The 21,984-nt window shown below is 38.8% G+C and overlaps 1 protein-coding gene across 1 annotated transcript in view; it reads left to right on the top strand.

The window, feature by feature from the left end:
* The window catches only part of TASOR2 (transcription activation suppressor family member 2), a 53,512-nt gene that overhangs the window by 10,179 nt on the left and 21,349 nt on the right, over positions 1–21,984 (top strand). Inside the window, 11 exon segments of the mRNA XM_007465841.1 lie at positions 752–843; positions 2,069–2,206; positions 2,340–2,470; positions 2,554–2,573; positions 2,674–2,773; positions 4,618–4,718; positions 8,313–8,416; positions 11,547–11,619; positions 11,717–11,779; positions 15,570–16,274; positions 19,815–20,057. Coding sequence (XP_007465903.1) covers positions 752–843; positions 2,069–2,206; positions 2,340–2,470; positions 2,554–2,573; positions 2,674–2,773; positions 4,618–4,718; positions 8,313–8,416; positions 11,547–11,619; positions 11,717–11,779; positions 15,570–16,274; positions 19,815–20,057 — 1,770 coding nt within the window.

Genomic DNA, 21,984 nt, shown 5'->3' with positions numbered 1-21,984 from the left:
GTTTATTGCTCTGTCTGCTGTATCCATGTCCTCACCATTGTCCTTTATATTTCAAAAGAGATACTTCAGGAATATCTCTGAAATGTGTCCTTTCCTCCTTATTCTCACTGCTGCTGCCGTGTGGGGATCCTCTTCTCCTGTGGTAACTTAAAGGAGTCTCTCCCCTCTTGACACTCACTTCTCTATTAAGCTGCAGTGGGCTGTGATGTGGCTACAGTGGTGAACAAAACAAATATAACCCCCGCCTCCCTGGAATTCACAGCCCAGCAGAATAAGCTGCTTGAAGGCAGGACCTCGTTGTATGTGCCTTTGTGGCACTGCTGTCTGGCACACAGCTGCAGTGTAGTAGACCTCAGCACACATTCTTAAATATGAATACTTACTGAGATTTTTTATATAATTATATTCTATATAACTTGAGAATCAGATTACTATAGGCCTTTTCACTGAATGATTGCATGGAGAGAAAACAGACTCACGAAGGCTTTTCCAACAATGTGATACTCTTATCCTTTTACACTTAACATACCCAAATAGAAAGTTGGTTGTCGAACAGATATATTGTATCTCAGCTCTAATGTTTCCATACCTTTAGAATATCTCAAATAGTTTTTAAAAGGTAAGAAGCTTCAAAATAGTTTTTTAATGTTAGCATTTATTTATCTTTTGTGTTGTCTTGTTCAGTTAAAGGTAACCCATGTGTAAATAATCTTTTTAAAGTGTAAATCAATCTATTTTTATACTTTTATAGGTGTATACATTTCCAAATACTCAGACTATCTTCATGCAAGACCTTGGTATCATGGGAAGTCTGGTTATGTTGTAATTTTTAATCTAATTAAGGTAAAGACTAAATATGCTTCTATGTAATTTTTCTTTTAAAAATGAACGATTATCAGTCTGTGATAATGTTCTTTGCAGATCATTTGCTACACATAGTCCTTGCCAAAGACAGCTATCTAAAGTCAGAAAAAATAACAGCTTTTTGCTTTCCTTTACGGACAAAGCTGTTTTGAAATTCATTTTATAGATGATCTATGAATATGTTTTTTAAAAAAAGCTTCAAAATAATACAACAGATATTCAGTGAAAAGCTTTCCTCTCACCCTGTCCCACAATGCCACTTTTTAAATAGTAACTAACAGAAAACAAGTAGCTGCTTATAAAGCAATGTGATTTCAGTTATAAGAGATGAATTTAGAAAGCACCATTCATTGATTTAAATTCTCAAAATGAGAAACCTTTATATATATTTTTAATCCCTAAAACATTGAGACCTTGTTCACAGTTTCATGGGGCACCTGCAGCTGATGATCTCAGACATTTTTAAATGCCCTTAAATAGTCCAGTATAAATGAATCACGCAATTAGAATTTTCACTCAAATAGTAGGATAACTCTAATTTTAGAGGTTGGGGGGCTTTTTGAGGACATATTCTGTGGTCTTGTTTTGTTTTTGCTTTTGTTTTAGCTTTCCTACTATCTTAAGTTCTTTGGTTATAAACCTAACACTACTGATTTTTTTAAGAGTGTGAACTCTTCATATTCCAAAACTTGTCCCCAAGAACTGGAGGGAAAGTAGCATTGCATTGGCTCATAGTCACTGCTTACCTCCCTTACTCTTCCCTCTCCTGCTCTGTTATAAGTGCTGTAGTTCTGCCGCAGACAACGTGCCTGTCAGCTCAGATAACAAACATTTTTTTGCTTATGTCAGATTGTGCCTCGCCATTGGTTTCATGCCCCCGTATCCCACCCTGTCTGGTGGATACTGCTTTTTCGTTTCTGCCTATATGCTCTCAGTCTTCCTTACTTTACTGCTGAGAAGCCAGCCCTGCCCAACCTCATGAGCCGTTGGGTGGGGAGAGGATACAGGGTTTGATTGCTCACTGAAGTACCATTTATATTATTTGTCTTCTTAGTATTGCCTTTGGTGGTCCTATTGATGAAGAGGCGGGACCTTAACAGCAAACATGTGTATATGTTCTTTATTAGGCTACTTTTAAATAAATCCTAGAGTAAGGTTATTGCTGTTTGAAAACATTTGATTAGTCTTAATATTTTCATTCTAGGGAAGAGTCAAGTTTGTGTCTGAGAATTATACAACTAACTATACCAGCCCATCTTCTGGCTATGATTGCCACGTGGCTGTAAATACTAACAAGGTTTCTCACAAGACAAGTCATTTTCGCACCTTTGAACTGAGTCAGGTATAGTCACCTGGGAATAAATCATTTCTCAATCTAATGAGTTAAATTTTGGGGTTGCGTAGGGTTGAAATAAACTTGATGCATGTGGAATTCTGTAGTATTACCCTGATAATACTTATTTTGCTTCTTTCAGTACTACATCTATGAACTTTCAGGCAGCACTGTTATTGAGCGACCCAGACAGATCTGTCCTTATGTGATTGTAGCTTTTCAGTACAGGGAACCTAAAAAGATGGCAGCATCAGCTCATAATCATAAAAGCATGTAAGTAACTATGTACATACTTTGATTTACTGGATTTCTTTCCTTTGCTCTTCTAAAATATGCTTCTTTTTCTTTCCCCATAGACTTGAATTCAAAGAAAATGGTAAGAAATTATTTAATTGGTTCTTTTAGCTGTTTCTTTAAGTAAATGTTTTGTTCACAAATAAAATAATCAGTTTCTTTCTTACCCTCATTTCTTACAGTTCTCATCTCTCCATGGAAAGGGAAATTAATTATTCAAGGCTGTGTGATGTGTGATATAACTCTTTGGTCCTCTTACGGTGCATTGGTTCCAAAACAACTGTAAGTATTGAATGAGTGCCTTTACTGATGCTTGTATAATTTTTTGATTCTCATTTTGAGGTGTTGCTTGTTGGCGCTGGTGTGAAATACAGCAACTGTACTTGGTTTTAGATTACTCTTGGGGAGATGTATAGAGCACAGGGCCATGACACAGGAGACCTAAATTCAGATCTAAATCTGACCGTTGACTTGAAATAAGTTAGTTTTATAATCTTTGACAAATCACTTTTTATATTTTAGTATCTTAATCCATTTATGGGAAAATGATCTCTCAGGCTAAATTAATTTACTTGATGCTAGAAGTTTGACTTTCCCCAAGAGACAAATTGGACTTGCCTGGATAACAGATGCAACAGATTCTAGCCACTGAATTCTATTAGAATCTTTAGAAGGTTTGCAGCATCTAGTTTTTGAATGTTCACATGATTTTCCTAGACTAGTATTAGAGTAGCTTTTACATGTATTTACATTATGATGAATTACAATATTTGCTTCCACAGAGAGAACTGTGAAAGGCATCTTGTGATATCTTTTTGTTGAATCTATTCTTAGTTTGCACCCAAAACTGTTGAAAGTTAGACATGCTTTAATTGAAAAATAAAATGAAAACTGGTGTGCTGTTAGAAATCACTTACTTTCTACTGGCCTTTTTTAAGAAGAGAGAGGGAATTTATAGCCCACAGAATAAATTAAGGATTCTGTGAATAAATAAATGGGAGAGAAGGGAAAGTTCTTTCTCACTATAGAGTGCAACTAATAGGTATAGAAAGAGTGATGGAATTTGGAAATCACATTTTGGCAACATCATAATAATCCATGGAGGCTTGATAGAGTAGGTGAAAGTTTGATGGTATTTACATATCTCGCAAAGGAAAAAATAAAGTCTTTACAATGGAAGAAGCTACAGATACCATCTTAACTAAGTGGTTAAGTTAATGTCACCAGGAGAGGAATAAACATCATGTGCTTCCTGATACGATGCCCAGAGAATAACACGATATCAGTCTGTGGTGCTCCTGCCAATCTAATCAGGAAGAAATGTTAGACATGCCCAGATTGAGGGACATTCTGCAAAATAAATGGTCTATATTATTCAGAAATATCAAGGTCACTGAAGATAAAGACTAAGAGAATGTTGCAGACTGAAGGAGACTAAAGAGACATATGTAAATGCAATGTGGCATCCTGGATTGGATCTTGAACCAGAAAAAAGTACCTTCTTTTGTTACAAGGGACCTTAGTGAGACAGTTGGCAGCATTTGAATGAGGTCTGTAGGTGAAAAAATTGTCCTGTATCATTGTTAATTCCTTGATTTTTGCTAATTGTTTTGTGGTCATATAAGGAAATATTTTTCTTAAGGGTACACATTAAGAAGTATTTGGGGGGAAAGGAGGTATCTGTAAGTCTACAAGTATTTAAAAATGAGTTTTAAAGAAGGAAAAGGTAGGGGAAATGATGCAAGTCTGGCTGCCGTTCATCCTGTGGCACTGCATGGTCGGCAGTCCCATATTGTCAAAAGTTTTCAACTCTTACGTAGTGTAATTTCTCGAAGATTCTCATTGCAGTATGCATAATTCATCCACATGTCTCGATATTTTGGTTATAACAGAAATGCATGCATTCAGAAAATGTGAACACATTTGCAGACCATGGTTTATGAGGTCGCATACTCAAAAATCTCTAACGTTTATGAATATGTACATTATTTGATCTGGCGTTTATAGATTTAAGAATTTTTTGTGGTTATAATATTTTTGTTTGCTTTATATTAGAAAACCAAAACTTATGAAGCTGTAGTTTCAGTGTTTATTACATTACATGATATTGTTATTTTGTTTTTTAGACCACATGAACTAGATTTTAAGTACGTAATGAAAGTGTCATCTTTGAAAAAGAGACTACCAGAAGCTGCTTTTAGAAAACAGAATTACGTGGAGCACAAAGGTCTGTTCAGATGTCATGGTACACTGCATGTCCTGAGCTTTGTTCCAGTTATTTTCCAGCCTCTCTTTCGTACACACATGAACGCGTGCATATGCACTCTCTCTCTCGCCGTCTTACTTCTGTTTTCCCTTAAGTAAGTCTTAAAAGGGTCTTCTGTGAAAGGTGTAGAGTAGCTCTGTGATTCAGTTCCTGGGAGGTTCCCTCTCTACCTACTTTCTGGAGAGTTTATATCGTAAATGGGTGTTGAATTTTCTCAAAAGCTTTTTCTGCATCCATTGAGGTTACCATATGGTTTTTATCCTCCAATTTGTTAATATGGTGTATCACATTGATTGATTTGCGTATATTGAAGAATGCTTGCATTCCTGGGATAAACCCCACTTGATCATGGTGTATGATCCTTTTAATGAGCTGTTGGATTCTGTTTGCTAGTATTTTGTTGAGGATTTTTGCATCGATGTTCGTTAGTGATATTGGCCTGTAGTTTTCTTTCTTTGTGACATCTTTGTGTGGTTTTGGTATCAGGATGATGGTGGCCTCATAGAATCAGTTTGGCAGTGTTCCTCCCTCTGCTATATTTTGTAAGAGTTTGAGAAGGATAGGTGTTAGCTCTTCTCTAAATGTTTGATAGAATTTGCCCGTGAAGCCATCTGGTCCTGGCCTTTTGTTTGTTGGAAGAATTTTAATCACAGTCTCAATTTCAGTGCTTGTGATTGGTCTGTTTATATTTTCTGTTTCTTCCTGGTTCAGTCTCGGAAGGTTGTGCTTTTCTGAGAACTTGTCCATTTCTTCCAGGTTGTCCATTTTATTGGCATATAGTTGCTTGCAGTAGTCTCTTATGATCCTTTGTATTTCTGCAGTGTCAGTTGTTACGTCTCCTTTTTTCATTTCTAATTCTGTTGATTTGAGTCTTCTCCCTTTTTTTTCTTGATGAGTCTGGCTAATGGTTTATCAATTTTGTTTATCTTCTCAAAGAACCAGCTTTTAGTTTGATTGATCTTTGCTATTGTTTCCTTCATTTCTTTTTCATTTATTTCTGCTCTGATCTTTATGATTTCTTTCCATCTGCTAAATTTGAGGGGTTTTTTTTTGTTCTTCTTTCTCTAATTGCTTTAGGTGTAAGGTTAGGTTGTTTATTTGAGATTTGTCTTGTTTCTTGAGGTAAGATTGTATTGCTGTAAACTTCCCTCTTAGAACTTTTGCTGCATCCCATAGGTTTTGGGTCATGTTTTCATTGTCATTTGTCTCTAGGTATTTTTTTATTTCCTCTTTGATATCGTCAGTGATTTCTTGGTTATTTAGTAGCATGTTGTTTAGCCTCCATGTGTTTGTATTTTTTACAGTATTTTTTCCTGTCATTGATATGTAGTCTCATAAAGTTGTGATTGGAAAAGATACTGGATACGATTTCAATTTTCTTAAATTTCCCAAGGCTTGATTTGTGACCCAAGACATGATGTATCCTGGGGAATGTTCCATGAGCACTTGAGAAGAAAGTGTATTCTGTTGTTGTTGGATGGAATGTCCTATAAATATCAGTGAAGTCCATCTTATTTAATGTGTTATTTAAAGCTTGTGTTTCCTTATTTATTTTCATTTTGGATGATTTGTCTGTTCGTGAAAGTGGAGTGTTAAAGTCCCCTACTATGATTGTGTTACTGTTCATTCCCCGTTTTATGGTTGTTAGCATTTGTCTTTTGTATTGAGGTGCTCCTATGTCAGATGCATAATATTTACAATTGTTATATCTTCTTGGATCCATCCCTTGATCATTATGTAGTGTCCTTCTTTGTCTCTTGTAATAGTCTTTATTTTAAAGTTTATTTTGTCTGATAGGAGAATTGCTACTGCAGCTTTCTTTCAATTTCCATTTGCATGGAATATCTTTTTCCATCCCCTCACTTTCAGTCTGTATGTGTCCCTGGGTCTGAAGTGGGTCTCTTGTAGACAGCATATATACAGGTCTTGTTTTTGTATCCCTTCAGCCAGTCTATGTCTTTTTGATGGAGCATTTAATCCATTTACATTTCAGGTAATTATCAATATGTATGTTGCTAGTACCATTTTCTGAATGGTTTTAGGTTTGTTTTTGTAGGTGTTTTCCTTCTCTTGTGTTTCCTGCCTAGAGAAGTTCCTTTAGGATTTGTTGTAAAGCTGGTTTGGTGGTGCTGAGTTCTCTTAGCTTTTGCTTGTCTGTAAAGGTTTTAATTTCTCCATCGAACCTGAATGAGATCCTTGCTGGTAGAGTAATCTTGGTTGTAGGTTTTTACCTTTTATCACTTTAAATATGTCCTGCCACTCCCCTCTGGCCTGCAGAGTTTCTGCTGAATGATCAGCTGTGAACCTTATGGGGATTCCCTTGTGTGTTATTTGCTGCTTTTCCCTTGCTGCTTTTAGGTTTTTTTTCTTTGTATTTAATATTTGACAGTTTGATTAATATGTGTCTTGGCATGCTTCTCCTTGGATTTATCCTGTATGGGACTCTCTGCACTTCCTGGACTTGACTGACTATTTCTTTTCCCATGTTAGGGAAGTTTTCAACTATAATCTCCTCAAATATTTTCTCAGACCCTTTCTTTCTCTCTTCTTCTTCTGGGATCCTTATAATTCAAACATTGGAGCCTTTAATGTTGTGCCAGAGGTCTCTGAGACTGTCCTCAGTTCTTTTCATTCTTTTTTCTCTATTTTGCTCTGCGGTAGTTACTTCCACTGTTTTATCTTGCAGGTCACTTATCCATTCTTCTGCCTCAGTTATTCTGCTATTGCTTCCTTCCTGAGAAGTTTTATTGTTATTTATTGTGTTATTTATCACTGTTTGTTTGCTCTTTAGTTGTTCTAGGTCCTGGTTAAACGTTTCTTGTATTTTCTCCATCCTACTTCCAAGATTTTGGATCATCTTTCCTATCATTACTGTGAATTCTTTTTCAGGTAGACTGCCTATTTCCTCTTCGTTTGGTCTGATGGTTTTTTACCTTGCTCCTTCATCTGCTACATATTTCTCTGTTTTCCCAGTGTGCTTAACTTACTGTGTTTGGGGTCTCCTTTTCGCAGGCTGCAGGTTCGTAGTTCCCTTTGTTGTTGTTGTCTGGCCCCAGGGGGTAAGGTTGGTTCAGTGGCTTGTGTAGCCTTCCTGGTGGAGGGGACTGGTGCCTGTGTTCTGGTGGGTGGGGCTGGATCTTGTCTTTCTGGTGGGCAGGGCTGCGTCCAGTGGTGTGTTTTGGGGCGTCTCTGAATTTAGTATGATTTTCGGTAGCCTCTCTGCTAATGGGTGGGGTTGTGTTCCCGTCTTGCTAGTTGTTTGGCGTGGGGCGTCCCGCCCTGGAGTTTGCTGGCCATTGGGTGGAGCTGGATCTTAGCGTTGAGACGGAGATCTCCGGGAGAGCGCTTGCCGGTTGATATTACATGGAGCCGGGTGGTCTCTGGTGGTCCAGTGTCCTGAACTCGGCTCTCCCACCTCAGAGGCTCAGGCCTGACAGCAGGCCGGAGCACCAAGACCCACCGTGTCAGCCACACGGTGGGTCTAGGGAGAAACGGAATTTTTCACAGTAGCATTTTAAAATAAGAAATGTTCTGTGTTTCTGATTTTCTCCGCAGTCTGTTGCCAAGATATGTGCTTCAATATGTATGAGATGGAACTGTCCAACAAACACGGGGAAAAAGTAGATAAACTAACAGAGTACATTAAAAGGGAGCAATTGGTAAGAATCATCGATTCAAAATATTATTATTATGTTTTCCTTAAATTGAGAAATTGATATCTATTTATTAGTTGCCTCTGCCTAGATTGAATTGTTTTAGCTTGCTTAAAAGGATTTTTTTTTTTTTTTTGGTCACATCACACAGCTAGTGGGATCTTAGTTCCCTGACCAGGGGTCAAACCCGGGCCCACAACAATGAAAGTGCCAAGTCCTAACCACTGGACCGCCAGGAAATTCCCTTAAGAAGATATTTTTCATTTAATATTTATTGACATGATACTTATTGGCTAACATGTTCTTCCCCTTTGTATCTTGGTTTACTTTTTTTGTGTCTCACTAGTCAGTTCATACTCCTGGTTTTAAGTATAGGAGGACAGTTTTTCTCAAATCCTATTCTGTTGTTGTTTTTGTTTTGTGATGGAAGAATTGAGTAGATCCCTAGTATTTCTGCAGTAATCAAAGGAGATTGATTTGTGGGATAGTCTTTAAAAGTGACCCTTGTCAACACATAGGTATATAAAGAAAGAAAAGTTGCTGCTTCTATTGTTTTCATAGCGTAGAAAAGCACGATTCTACTGAGAAACATGGAACATCCAAAGACCTCTCCACTGTGTTAGGCAGGGCTCCTCGGTCTGAGGATAGGAGTAGATGCTGACCTTATAGTGAGTGATTGCCAAACATCCCAAAGGAAACGGTGTGCGTGATGGAAGTGACCAAACGAGTCTGCTCAGCCCTTTAGTGGCACAACGGACTTATCCCCATAGTAGACAGTGTGAAACCAGTAAATTAACAGAATAGATAGGTGAGCTGCCTTGGGGGTAGTGTCAGGTAAGATGCTTGAGTTGCATGTAACAGAAATTCAAACTGGCTTAAACAATAAAGAGTTTTGATAGGCTTCCTTTTCAGTTTTAGATGGTAAAGCAAGTTCAAGTGCTGTTTGCTCAGGACTCTTTTTCTTTCAGCTTCTCCCTCCTCTGTGCAATAGTTCTGTCCTAGGCTGCCAGTCAGGGCTACGTGCTTCCTTTTGCATCCAGAGAGAACCCGTCCTCCAAACCATGGCTTATGTCCTTAGACCAGTTCCATCATCTGCATGTCTCTCAGCAGTAACTAGAAAGGGAGTGGCCCACACTGATTAGTTCAGGCCACTCAGAGCCCACCTTCCAGAAGTGGGTGCGAGGTCAGTGCCCCCCATTCTGCAGTAAGGAGGTGCAGTGGGTGACACAAGATGCTGAGCAGATAACCACTGAATATCAACTGGGCTTATAGGCTGTGTGTTTTTGAAGTAGTGTAGTTCAATTTATATTTGGAAATTCAAAGGAAGAAAGTTCAGAGATACTTTGAGAAAATGCATTAGTAAAGGGTCTACTTGTGAGCACTTCTGGTATTGAACTCTGGAGGCTCAGTGCCCAGCTTTCCTTCGCAGTTTGTGTGTTAATTACTTAACAGAAATTACTTATCACATAAGGTCCTTCGCTCTCAGTGCTCCAGGCTGCTTTTCCTGCCTCATTTTATAATGAATAATCTTTACATATCGGTCTCCCTACCTAGACATTGAGCTCCTTGAGGGTAGGTATCATGTCTTAAGCATCTTTGACATCTTGGTGCCTGGTGTATAGTGGACGAGCAGTAAATGTCCCTTGTACCTACAACACTGGACTTCGAGAACAGTACTGAGGAAGGTCTCTTCTTTAAAAGGTGGTAAAGACATATACGGCTGGATTTTTCTGTGTGTAAATGGGAAAGGCTAGAAGTAGATATTTCAAAGATTCTATGATTTTTTTTCCCCACAAAGGTTAAAATAGGAATTTTATATAGCCCATTCAGCATATAATTTGAGAGACTAATAAGATACACTACATATTTGTTTTATTTGCACATATTTTGGAATAAAGAAATGTACCGTTTTAAGCAGATATCGGATTTTACTTTCATATGTATTACAAAACTAAAATTCAGAATAATGTAGCTAATTATTGTCACTTTTACTCTACACCGATAAAAAAGTAAAACAAGAATTACATCTGTTTGCTGATAAATACCAAAGATATGGGTATATATAACTGTTGATACCTTTATTCAGTAATTCTTGAGTGCTTAATGTGTGCCAGAAGCAAAAAGACAAACAATTCCTGCCATCAAGGAACTTACAAGACTGTAGGAGGCAAAAATGTAAACCAACCAATGCACAGGGGCTGCGATAGAAATGTTTGGAGACTCACAATAGTGATTGTTCCTGTGGGTGAAGTTTCAGTCTTAAAATTAGTTCCAATAAATAATTAGAAAAGAAGTCTTTTTTTCATACTTGAGTTGTTGTTGAATAATTTATTGATTTATCATATTTGTAGGCTTATGACCTGTCAATTTTTGAAGTATGTTTGATCACTTTATAAAGTGGTGTATTTTATTCTGTGTTTTTAACTGACAAATTCTTGTATGACATTGAATTTTATCTTTGTTAAGGGTATATAGGCTTTTGAAATGGTGACTAATGGGGAAGAAGAGCTGTTATCTCTGTGATTTAGAATGACAGAAGATGCCACTGAAGACTGTGGTAGAGGGAAAACAGAAGTATTTATTTTCATCTGTATTTCTTATAACCGGGGGACCTAATGATGTTATTTCCTTTTATTACTCATCTCTTAGGAAGCTGTAGAAAGGATTCTTTGAATGGATGGTATCTTCCAGTTTTTCTAGTCCCAGGATTCTGTGATATGTTTTGTATTAAAATGAGCTTAACATGTTAATCATAGGTCTGATTGACCTTGAATTTGTAGTGGCTGAATGGGAAGAGAGCGGCTACTTAGCAGTATGAAATGTCCAACATGTCACTGAAAAAAATGAAAGACGTTGTTTCTGATGGATTTGTTATGTAGTTGAACACTATCCTAAAACTAACCCATGATGTTCTAGTTATTTATGATATGTAGCCATAACAAGGCCAAGATTACTTGAATGCTAAGGAACTTGCAGTTTCTGATACTGGGGACAAAATTGTCCTGATTCCCATAAATACTGACATTTCAAGAATTTTTTTCTTTAACTTTTCATGAGCTTAAAAATCGCTGAAGAATATGGTAGAGGGAGAAGGAGAGAGGAATTGAATCTTCTTTCTTGCTATTTTATGTTTAAGGCAATCGTCAAGTGCTTAGAAGATCGAGAATTTTTCATTTTACTTCCGTCGTCAGCCTTAATGTCAGAAACAAGTAAGAAGAACTTTTTGAATAAATGTTTTTCAGTATGTTTACTTTTATTGTATAAGATCAGCAACCTCACTTTTCTTCTGATTCTCATTCTGTGTAGGTTTTGGAGAGGAGCAGATGGGTCTTCACGGGTTGCATTTATTCCATTCATCCCCGTCAGCAGGTAAGGACCAGGGCTGGCAGTTCACTGCACCTGTGGGCCATTTTTCAGTCCTCGTCTTAAACTCTCAGCAGCATATGACCCTGGTAACTCTTTTCTTCTCTTAAATAACTTTCTTCCTTTACTCTCCCTGGTTAATCCTTCATCTCGTTTCTTTGTAGGCTTATCCTTTCCTGTCTGCTCCATGCTCAGACATCCACCTGCCTATGGACATTTCTTTCTACTTAAATGTCTCAGATGGTCCTCACATTCAGCATGTGCAAAACTGGATTCATTTGTTATTGAACAACAAGAGCTAAGAGTTGGTTTTATCATAGTCTCCCAGTCAGTAGGACTTAAGGTCCTCACAGAAGCACTTCCCTCTGTCTGGACTACTTGTCTCCTTCCCCTTGATTGGATGATGTTGACCACCCCCCGAGCCAGGACCAGGAATTGCCTGTTAGGGGCAAAAAATATTGCTCCTGCAGTATGTAAACAGATATACAGTATATCTGTGGTATTAGAATTTCAGAGGGCAGTTAGGAAACAATGTCTAGGAAGGCTCTCTCTGGTGGGGGTAGATAATGAATAAAATGGCAGGAGAAGTGCTGGTCTAGCCTCTTACCCATAGCTGTCAGGTGTCAGTTTAAATATCACTTTATTTATTCCCATCACCACTCTTCCTTCAGTGAGGACCCCTAGGCTTTTCACCAATATAATTTAAATATTTATTTTTATAATTATTTAATGCCTGCCTTTCTTGTATTCTACTGCATCCCTACTGCTTAGCAATGTCAGGCACCTAAAAAATAATAAATGCTTCCTGAGCAAATAAATAAATGAAAGTAAATGAGTCATTTCTTTTTGTCATATGAAGAAATTTTCCTCATTGTTTTATAATCACACTGCGTATGTTTTTTTTTTTTAATTAATTTTATTTATTTATTTATGGCTGTGTTGGGTCTTCGTTTCTGTGCGACGGCTTTCTCTAGTTGTGGCAAGCGGGGGCCAGTCTTCATCTCAGTGCGTGGTCCTCTCACGCAGCCTCTCTTGTCACGGAGCACAGGCTCCAGACGCGCAGGCTCAGTAATTGTGGCTCACAGGCCCAGTTGCTCTGTGGCATGTGAGATCTTCCCAGACCAGGGCTTGAACCCCTGTCCCCTGCATCGGCAGGCAGATTCTCAACCACTGCGCCACCAGGGAAGCCCCACACTGTGTATGTTTAAACATCATTTGTATATAGTATATAGTATTTATAAAGCTACAGCCAATCCAAAAAAATTTTTTTAATTGATGTTTTTAAATTGTATTCAGCTACTCAAAGCAGAGAACTACTGGCATCACCTCTGGAATAAGCAAAATATTACCAATTATAATAACATAATGGCAATAGCTAATTGCATTTCTCAGGCATTTACTACATTGGTATTCTGCTAGGCACAATTGACTTCACAGCCCTTAATAGGTATTTTTATTATGACTGTTTCAAAGATGAGGAAACTGAAACTTAAACTTGCCCAAGGTCAAACAGCTGAGTCTGAGCTGGCTTCCAGCTCTGTTCCCACACTGCCTCCCTCCGTATGCAGGAGCTCTGCCTTGATTCTTATTTTTAGGTGTACACTGCCACCTGAATAAGAAACATTCGTTCCTGTACCATTTGGTGTTGTACAGCACAGGATTTCTTTTTGAGTAAACATTGGAGTGTTGTGTTCAATGTTCACAGCCTCCTCTAGTTCATTAAGACACTTTTCTATTTCTGGTCACTCAGAAATGTTCAGTGCTGTGGTTATTTGTTTTGAATTGAGTGGCTCTTTGCTTAGCAGACTTAAAAAGTTCTTTTACTTAGATTTCATAATAGCCTGTTACAAATCGTTCTGACTTCTGCCTTTCCAAATTCTTGAAATAGTGAAGTTGTCTAGAAAGCTACTGCTTTCTTGTGAACTGTTAGTAGTACATAAGAACTTTGTTATGTTTTATTTTTCCTTGTTACTATCTAAATGAACTGCAGAGAAAGGAATTTTTATTTTAATGGCTAGCATCATTTTCCTATTTATTTTTATTTGCCATTCTTTCCTGATACCTGCTCAAGTATAAATGTACTCAGCTAGGTGTTTCTTAATTTTGCAGTTACTTTTTCGTTAAAAAAAAAATGGTATAATTCGTACTTCAGTTTAGTAGGCACCAAAGGGCTTTATTATCTGTGGGTTTTTTATTACTGATAAATTACATTTTCTAGGATTTTATTACCAATTTCTCAGTGACCTGACCTTTTCTCTTTTCTCCCTGTACTATTTTCCTTTAGGTTATTGATTTGCTTAAAAAATTAGCATTTCAGTCAGAGAGTGAACCAGGGAGAGGAAGTAAAATACAGACTAGTCAGTCTAGTTACATAATCTTAAAAAATTGCATTTGATAGAGAAGGTGAGGAAATACATACCAGTAGTTACTATGAGACTTGGGGGTTACTTAGGGTTTCCTTTCTTTTAGTTCAACTGGTTTGTGTTGTAACTCTAGTTTCTTCCAGTTTTATTGAGATATTATATAATTGACATACAGCACTCTGTAAGTTTAGTGTTGACCAGCATAAAGATTTGACTTACATACATCATGAAACAACTACCACAGTAATTCTAGTGAACATCCATCATATCATATAGATCCAAAATTAAAGAAAAAAGAAAACAAACTTTTTTTCCCCTTCTGATGAGAACTCTTAGTATTTCCTTTCTTTTTCCTTGTTTGGCTGCGTCGGGTCCTCGTTGCTGCAGGCTTTCTCTAGTTGCGGCTAGCGGGGGCTACTGTTCATTGCAGTGCATGTGCTTCTCATTGTGGTGGCTTCTCTTGTTGCAGAGCACTGGCTCTAGGCACGCGGGCTTCGGGAGTTGTGGCATGCAAGCTCAGTAGTTGTGGCGCACGGGCTTAGTTGCTCCATGGCATGTGGGATCTTCCCAGACCAGGGCTCGAAGCCGTGTACCCTGCAAAGGCAGGCGGATTCTCAACCACTGCGCCACCAGGGAAGTCCCAGTATTTACTTTCTTACCTTTCATATGTAACGTCAGCAGTGTTAATTATTTTTTATTATTATTTACATTTATTATTTTTTATTATGTTGTACATTACATCTTTAGTACTTATTTATCTTATAACTGAAAGTTTGTACCTGTGACTACCTTCTTAAGAGAATTTGAAGTAGGTCATATAAGGTACAGATTAGATATATTTTCAAAGCAGAAAATGAGAATAGAAGCCCAGCCGCTCCGTGGCATGTGGGATCTTCCCAGACCGGGGCACGAACCCGTGTCCCCTGCATCGGCAGGCGGACTCTCAACCACTGTGCCACCAGGGAAGCCCAGTACTTATTTATCTTATAACTGAAAGTTTGCACCTGTGACTACCTTCTTAAGAGAATTTGAAGTAGGTCATATAAGGTACAAATTAGATATATTTTAAAAGCAGAAAATGAGAATAGAAAAGTAATTCTGCGAACTCTAAATGCCGGTGCATTGAGCCCTCGCTGGGCTCCTGGTCAGATGAGATGGAGCTGCAGGCAGGCCTGCCTTCTTCCTTCTCAGCTGGTGATCCCATCTGAGTGACTCTTTTTTGGTTCTGTGTGTGTGTGTTTTCATATATATGGAGATAATATATGTTCATTAAGTGCATCCATAAGTCTTCTATTAATTGCTATTTAGATTACCATTTGAAACACTGTATCATATTTAACCATCGTGTAATTTTGTAATCTAAAGCGTTTTTTCCTGCATGCTTTTGAAAAACAAAGAACTTTGGGTTTTTAATACATGTGTATATATTTTAGGGCTGAAAGACTTGAAAGTTGAAGATGACCTCTCAATGAAGGTGGTACCTATTTTACCTGCCCTTAATTGTGCCCTGCTGGAAGCAAAGAAATCATTTTCTGAAAAAGGAATCTGTCTAAACACATTAGTCAAGCATAATTTCCAAGAACTGTACAAGGTGGACAAAAGTCCTTCACTGACTGCTGCTTCTCAGGATGGAATTAAAGAGACTGCATTCTTTGGCATAGTGTCCAGTGGTTTTGACTTGACTCCTCCAGCTGAAAAGTGCCCTTTAGAGTCTTTAACTCAGTTGAGGTCTTATTTCTCATATCCTAATGGGTACCTTTTGGAAGTATCTACTGCACTAGACTTATTGGCAGAGTGTCCTCAGTCTCCTTGTATTTCAGATGGAATTTGTGATGCTGGATTTTCTTTAGTTATGACTCCAGATCCTGAATTTCACGACTCAGAGGCAGAAGAAAGAAAAGAAACAGAAACACAAAAGAATTCTGAAGAGATGTTTAAAGCAAGGCAGGGAGCTGTGGTCCCATTAAGTCCAACATCAAATCTGAGAGTTCAGCCTAAGAGAAAAGCAGGCACGCTGCCCGTGGTACGGAGTAATAGGGTGAAGTTGTGCCGTCCCTTTCCTAGAAGAACTCCTGCTGGAGCAAAGAAGGGTCCGGACTCTCCCACAACTCTCAAGTTTCCTCAGAAAAGAAAAAACGGTAAGCATGGTCTGTATGGATTTTCAGATGAGCGATTAGTAATAACTGTTGTGTGTTAACCCTGTTCCTGTGTGACCATCCTGGACTGTAGCTTGACAGTGTCCGTTAGCTCTCTCCAGGTGATCTGTGTGCATGCTAAAGTTGGAGAAGCACTAATCTAGATAACATGAAAATCAAGAAATAGGACTAAAGCCCACCCACCAAAAGCTTGTATTTCACTTGTAAAACTGCTCAAATCATCACTCAGTTATTTACTTACTTTTCTAAGAAATAAGGTATTTCAGATGGAATTTGTGATGCTGGATTTTCTTTAGTTATGACTCCAGATCCTGAATTTCACGACTCAGAGGCAGAAGGAAGAAGAGAAACAGATACACAAAAGAATTCTGAAGAGATGTTTAAAGCAAGGCAGGGAGCTCTGGTCCCATTAAGTGCAGCATCAAGTCTGAGAGTTCAGTGTAAGAGAAAAGCAGGCACGCTGCCCGTGGTACGGAGTAAAAGGGTGAAGTTGTGCCGTCCCTTTCCCAGAAGAACTCCTACTGGAGCAAAGAAGGGTCCAGACTCTCCCACAACTCTCAAGTTTCCTCAGAAAAGTAAAAACGGTAAGCATGGTCTGTATGGATTTTCAGATGAGCAATTAGTAATAACTGTTGTGTGTTAACCCTGTTCCTGTGTGACCATCCTGGACTGTAGCTTGACAGTGTCCGTTAGCTCCCTCCAGGTGATCTGTGTGCATGCTAAAGTTGGAGAAGCACTAATCTAGATAACATGAAAATCAAGAAATAGGACAAAAGCCCACCTGCCAAAAGCTTGTATTTCACTTGTAAAACTGCTCAAATCATCACTCAGTTATTTACTTACCTGTCTAAGAAATAGTGTCATTCGGTTTCTGAACTGTCCTCGGACAAATTCGAGTGGAAGAAGAGCATCTCCTAAAATCAGGCACACTAAGAGCAGATGGCAAGAACTGATAAGTGATAGCCTGAGCATGTTTGAAGAGGGGGGAAAGTGCCTGGACTCTCCCAGAACTAGAGCATCCTGGGGCAGAATCTCTAATCCTTTGTGTGTTTTAAAAGTGGTCATCTGGATCCTACTACAGACCTACTGAAAGAAGGTCCAGTGGCCTCGAGACATATATATTGAAACAGTTCCTCAAGTGGTTTTGTTGCCCCCTGAAAACTGAGGGAGAATCAGCGTCCAGAGCCATTTAACTTTAGTCAAATGCACTTCGGTGAACAGAGCTCAACAAATAACACAATTTTGGCTTAGAGTCATCTCAGATTACGTGTGGTGTATTTTGTTTAAAACTAGGGAACTTATGCTCTATGACCCCTTAGAGAAGAGGTGAGCGGACTTGGGCCAGAGGGCCCCTCAGGCATTACCTGTTGTCTCTGTACTTCCCTGCGCTGGCACAGGTGGGCGGCTGTGACTGAGGTCTGGCCCTTCACAGAAAACATTTGCCAACCCTATCTATAGTATTTTGAATTAAAAAATTTTGATGCCTAAAGAAGAAACATTGGAGGTGTGTGGATCCCCAGGATCCTAGATAATTAAGATTTTACCCTGTGGTTTAACAAGTAGTTATTTCTGGCCAATTATAGTTTGAGAAATTGTGTGTGTATGTGTGTGTTTAGGAGGGTGGTAGAAAGAACGGCAGTATGAAGCAGCGACTCACACTCTACATTTCCTCACAAATTCCAGGCCAACCATATTGGGTTTCTCTCTATATGAACCATTTTAAAGGTATTAAATACATTACCTATAATTCAACATATATGTTGTCACTGTTTCTCAAGTGTCCTAATTTCATCCACTATAAGAAACATGTTTTAGGGATGTCCCTGGCAGTACAGTGGTTACACCTCCACACTTCCAGTGCACAGGGCATGGGTTTGATCCCTGGTCAGGGAACTAAGACAACACGCCACGCAGCGTGGCCAAAAAGTGAACAACAACGATGTGATTAAACCAGCCTAGATGACTAAATATAATACCACAAAAGCTCAAAAAAAAAAAATAAGAAAAGAAAAGAAATATGTTGTATATTGTAGTCCAGTACACACAAATTCATACATACTGAAACAGAAATTTCAGGAAACATTTACCCTAACTATGTGTAATACAATCTGATATCTTCTTTTTCATTTAATAAAGAATTCTGGTTGCAGCCCATTAAGTTTATTTTATAATACACCCATGGATTATTGCATGCAGTTTGAGAAACATGTCATTGAGTGATGCAAACAAGCAGGGCAGTCCCTGCAGGATCACCTGTTTCGTGTTTCTCCTTTTCCTCGCAGGACCTAGGTTGTGAGAGATGTTCCCCTCCTGCCCGTGCAGACGTTACGCTTCCCCTAGTCTTGATGATCTCATCTTATTTTCTTTCTCTTCTTAATTTAGTCTTAACAGTTTTCCTGCTTGCCTTATATTTTGCCTTTCTTTATGCTAAAAATTTTAGAAATTGTAACCGGTATAAAATCAGAAGTCTTACTCTAAAAACAAATAAAACTGCTGCTTTATTGCCTTTAATAGTTGAGTAGGGAAGAAAATAATTAGACCCAGGGAAATGTACAACATTAAGAGAGTCTAAAAGCTCTTTTAAAAGACCATTTATTTTTCTAACCTTCAAAAGAATAAAATGAAATTGGTCTCTTTTCTACATTTCACTAATAACCATGACATTCTGAAAGTGTTTAATATGTTTTCTGTTCTCAATCAAGTAGAAGCAGTATTTTCCATATAATGTGATTTTAAAATATTTGCAAACATTCACATGTGTGATTATTTTATATAGTCAATGGGGAAAACGTTTTCACAGGGAACATTTATTAACATTTTTGTTTAACTCTTAAAGGATTGAAACAGTTTCTGCATGTGATACAAGCAGGTTGTTAATAGTTTTTTCTCCTCATGTGCCTCCACCTTTAGTTCCTTCCTTCCTTCCCTGTGAAAAGGAAAGCTGAGCATTTTGTAAGAGAAATGAGCAATTATAATAGATTTACAGGAAGTTAAATCAGAAGAGGACTTTCTTCAGTGGACCTTCCTCTGTCTTCTCTTAAGAGATGATTTTTCAGGCAGTGTTAAAGCTTTGATATTTAGGTGTAGTGAAGGAAAATATGTAAGATGGCTCTTTGTGAACCTACAGTCTCTTCTCTACAGTGTGATCATGGTTTTAACCACATGGCTTTATGGGAGCTGTGCCGCTTTTGTGTAAATTGAATTATCCGTCACCCTGTGCTGTGAACTAGCGTGTTCAGCCTTACCTGCCACATCAGTCAGCAAAGATTATGGAATCTTTTTAAAAAAATTAAGTCATGCCTTGTTTTTATAAAGTTATTACTCTGATATTTTTCTCCTAATCCTAATTAGGGATATAGACCAGCACTTAGCAAGTTCAAAAATCTTTTAATGAAATACCCCAACTTTTATATTTTATTCCCCATTATTAAAGTTTCCCCCCCAAAACAAATCAAAGGAAAGCTATGCTGATAAATATGTGAGCCCCGTACCCCTTAAAAAACAGTGTCTTTTCTGCATAAGGTGCTGAAGTGCTGACTGCACAGTTTGTACAGACAACCAAATTGGATTGGAAAAACCAAGAAGCTCCTATTTCTAAAGATGTTCCAGTGTCAACGAATGCTAAAAGGGCAAGGAAACGAGAGACATCTCCAGTCAAAACTGTTCCAAGGGCTGAGCCACCTGTGAAGAAATCTCCACAAAAACAGAGGGAAAATAGAGTAAAAGGCAGTCAGAATCCCAGAATCAGAAAGCAGCCACAACCTGGTAAGAAGTCCTCTTCCTGTCAATTTCAGCACCGTAATACAGACTAATCGAGGTTATAAAATAGCATATTGAAACAGTATAAGATCAGTTGAAATCTGTCACGTTCTTATGGTCTTCTTTAGTTCAGACACTGACAGGACAAGTAACTTGGTTTCCCATTGTGAATAAATTAGAAAGTGCAAAGATCCATACCTTCCCTAAATAGACCCTACTTTTCATTTTGCAGAAAGCCTGAACATGAACTGTTTAGCAGAGTTAAAGTATAAATGGCCTTTTTTTATGACTAAATTCACAAGCAAGTAGCATCTGGCAGTAGTTTTCTGGACCGTAATCAGTTATAAAAAGGATATTATAAGTTTGTCCAGAGGGAACTGTAAAGACATGGTTCAAAGCAGTCAGTAATCCCGAATCCTGTATTTCGTTTGTTTTTTTTCTTGTTTTTTTTGTTTGTTTGTTTGTTTTTTCCCCGTACGCGGGCCTCTCACTGCTGTGGCGTCTCCCATTGCGGAGCACAGGCTCCGGACGCACAGGCTCAGCGGCCATGGCTCACGGGCCCAGCCGCTCCACGGCATGTGGGATCTTCCCGGACCGGGGCACGAATCCGTGTCCCCTGCATCGGCAGGCGGACTCTCAACCACTGCGCCACCAGGGAAGCCCCTGTATTTGGTTTTAAAAGGCATTAAATTAATTTTAAAAGCAGTTGTACTTTTCTACTTCTACTTGTGCAGGAGGGAATAACCCAGTCTCCTTATGTGAGCCAGCAGCTGACTGCTAGTTCCCTGTTCCACCTGCTGGAACCTCCTCGTTGCTGGCAGGTTCCCTCATCACCGCGGACCTCACTCTTCTCCCAGCTCCATGTCCCTCTTCACACCCGTCTCTCTGAGTAGAGTGCAGCTCCACCAAGCTGCAAACTCTATACATTTTACGTTATCTTCGGTATTGAGTCCTACTGTGTTGTATGTGTGGTGGTGTTTTTTGTTTAGAAAAAGCTTCATTTCCTCATATCTCTGTATTTCCATCAGTTTTCTGTCTAATCTCATGATTCTACTTTCTCTCATCTACCTTTAGGTTTTTTGAAAGCCTCAAATTTAGTGGAATTCCGGGAAAGAAACTCTTGTTTTGTTGGGGTGATGGGATTATGGATGAGCTTGGTTTTTTCTTTCCTCATTTTGTCAAAAAATTTTTTCGGCCACACCTTGCAGCATGTGGGATCTCAGTTCCCTGGCCAGGGTTCGAACCCACACTGCCTGCATTGGAAGCGCAGAGTCTTAACCACTGGAGCACAGGGAAGTCCCTTTCCTCAGTTTCGTTAATGTTGTTTATGGCTGAAGATTCTTCAGAAAGCTCCTCAGTCATATCACCGTACAACCTGTAGAGAGTCATACCCAACGCGGACTCTCTGCTTGTCTCCCCAGGCAGTTACGAGGTGGTCTTACCCACGGGTCCACATTTCTCTCCTGCTGTTTCCCAATGCGTGCCTTCCCTGCCAGGCACGTGGTGCCACCCATACGAACCACGCCTGTTGTCACTCCTGTGCAGTCCCCTCTGCTCAGCTAAGTCCACACGGGGCCATTTCCTGATGCTCTGATCTGCACTCATTTCTCCTTTTTCTTTCATTTCTTTTTTGGGTTTTTGAGAACATGAAAGAGTTAATTCATACTATTTTCCAATCATCTGGTGTGTCTTGGTCCTGTCTTTCCAATTAGTTTGGAAACAGGATGAGTATAGATACATACATAATGCATTGTATTCCCAGCCTTGTCATTAGAATTCCTTGTGCTGAATTGGCTTCTATATACTTGTAGGCTAATCGATTAGTGGGAGGAGGTATGCAACTGGGCATTGGCAGAAAAGTGAGCCCAGGAAATGAAAAGTTTCCAGAATGGGTATTCAGAAATAGGCCGATTTGTATTGCAAGTGTCTGTAT

The sequence above is a fragment of the Lipotes vexillifer genome, unplaced genomic scaffold (genome assembly GCF_000442215.2).
Source record: "Lipotes vexillifer unplaced genomic scaffold, Lipotes_vexillifer_v1.1 scaffold7, whole genome shotgun sequence".
Lineage (NCBI taxonomy): Eukaryota > Metazoa > Chordata > Mammalia > Artiodactyla > Lipotidae > Lipotes > Lipotes vexillifer.
Note: the sequence above shows the minus strand (reverse complement) of the source record. Positions and strands in the feature narration are given on the sequence as shown.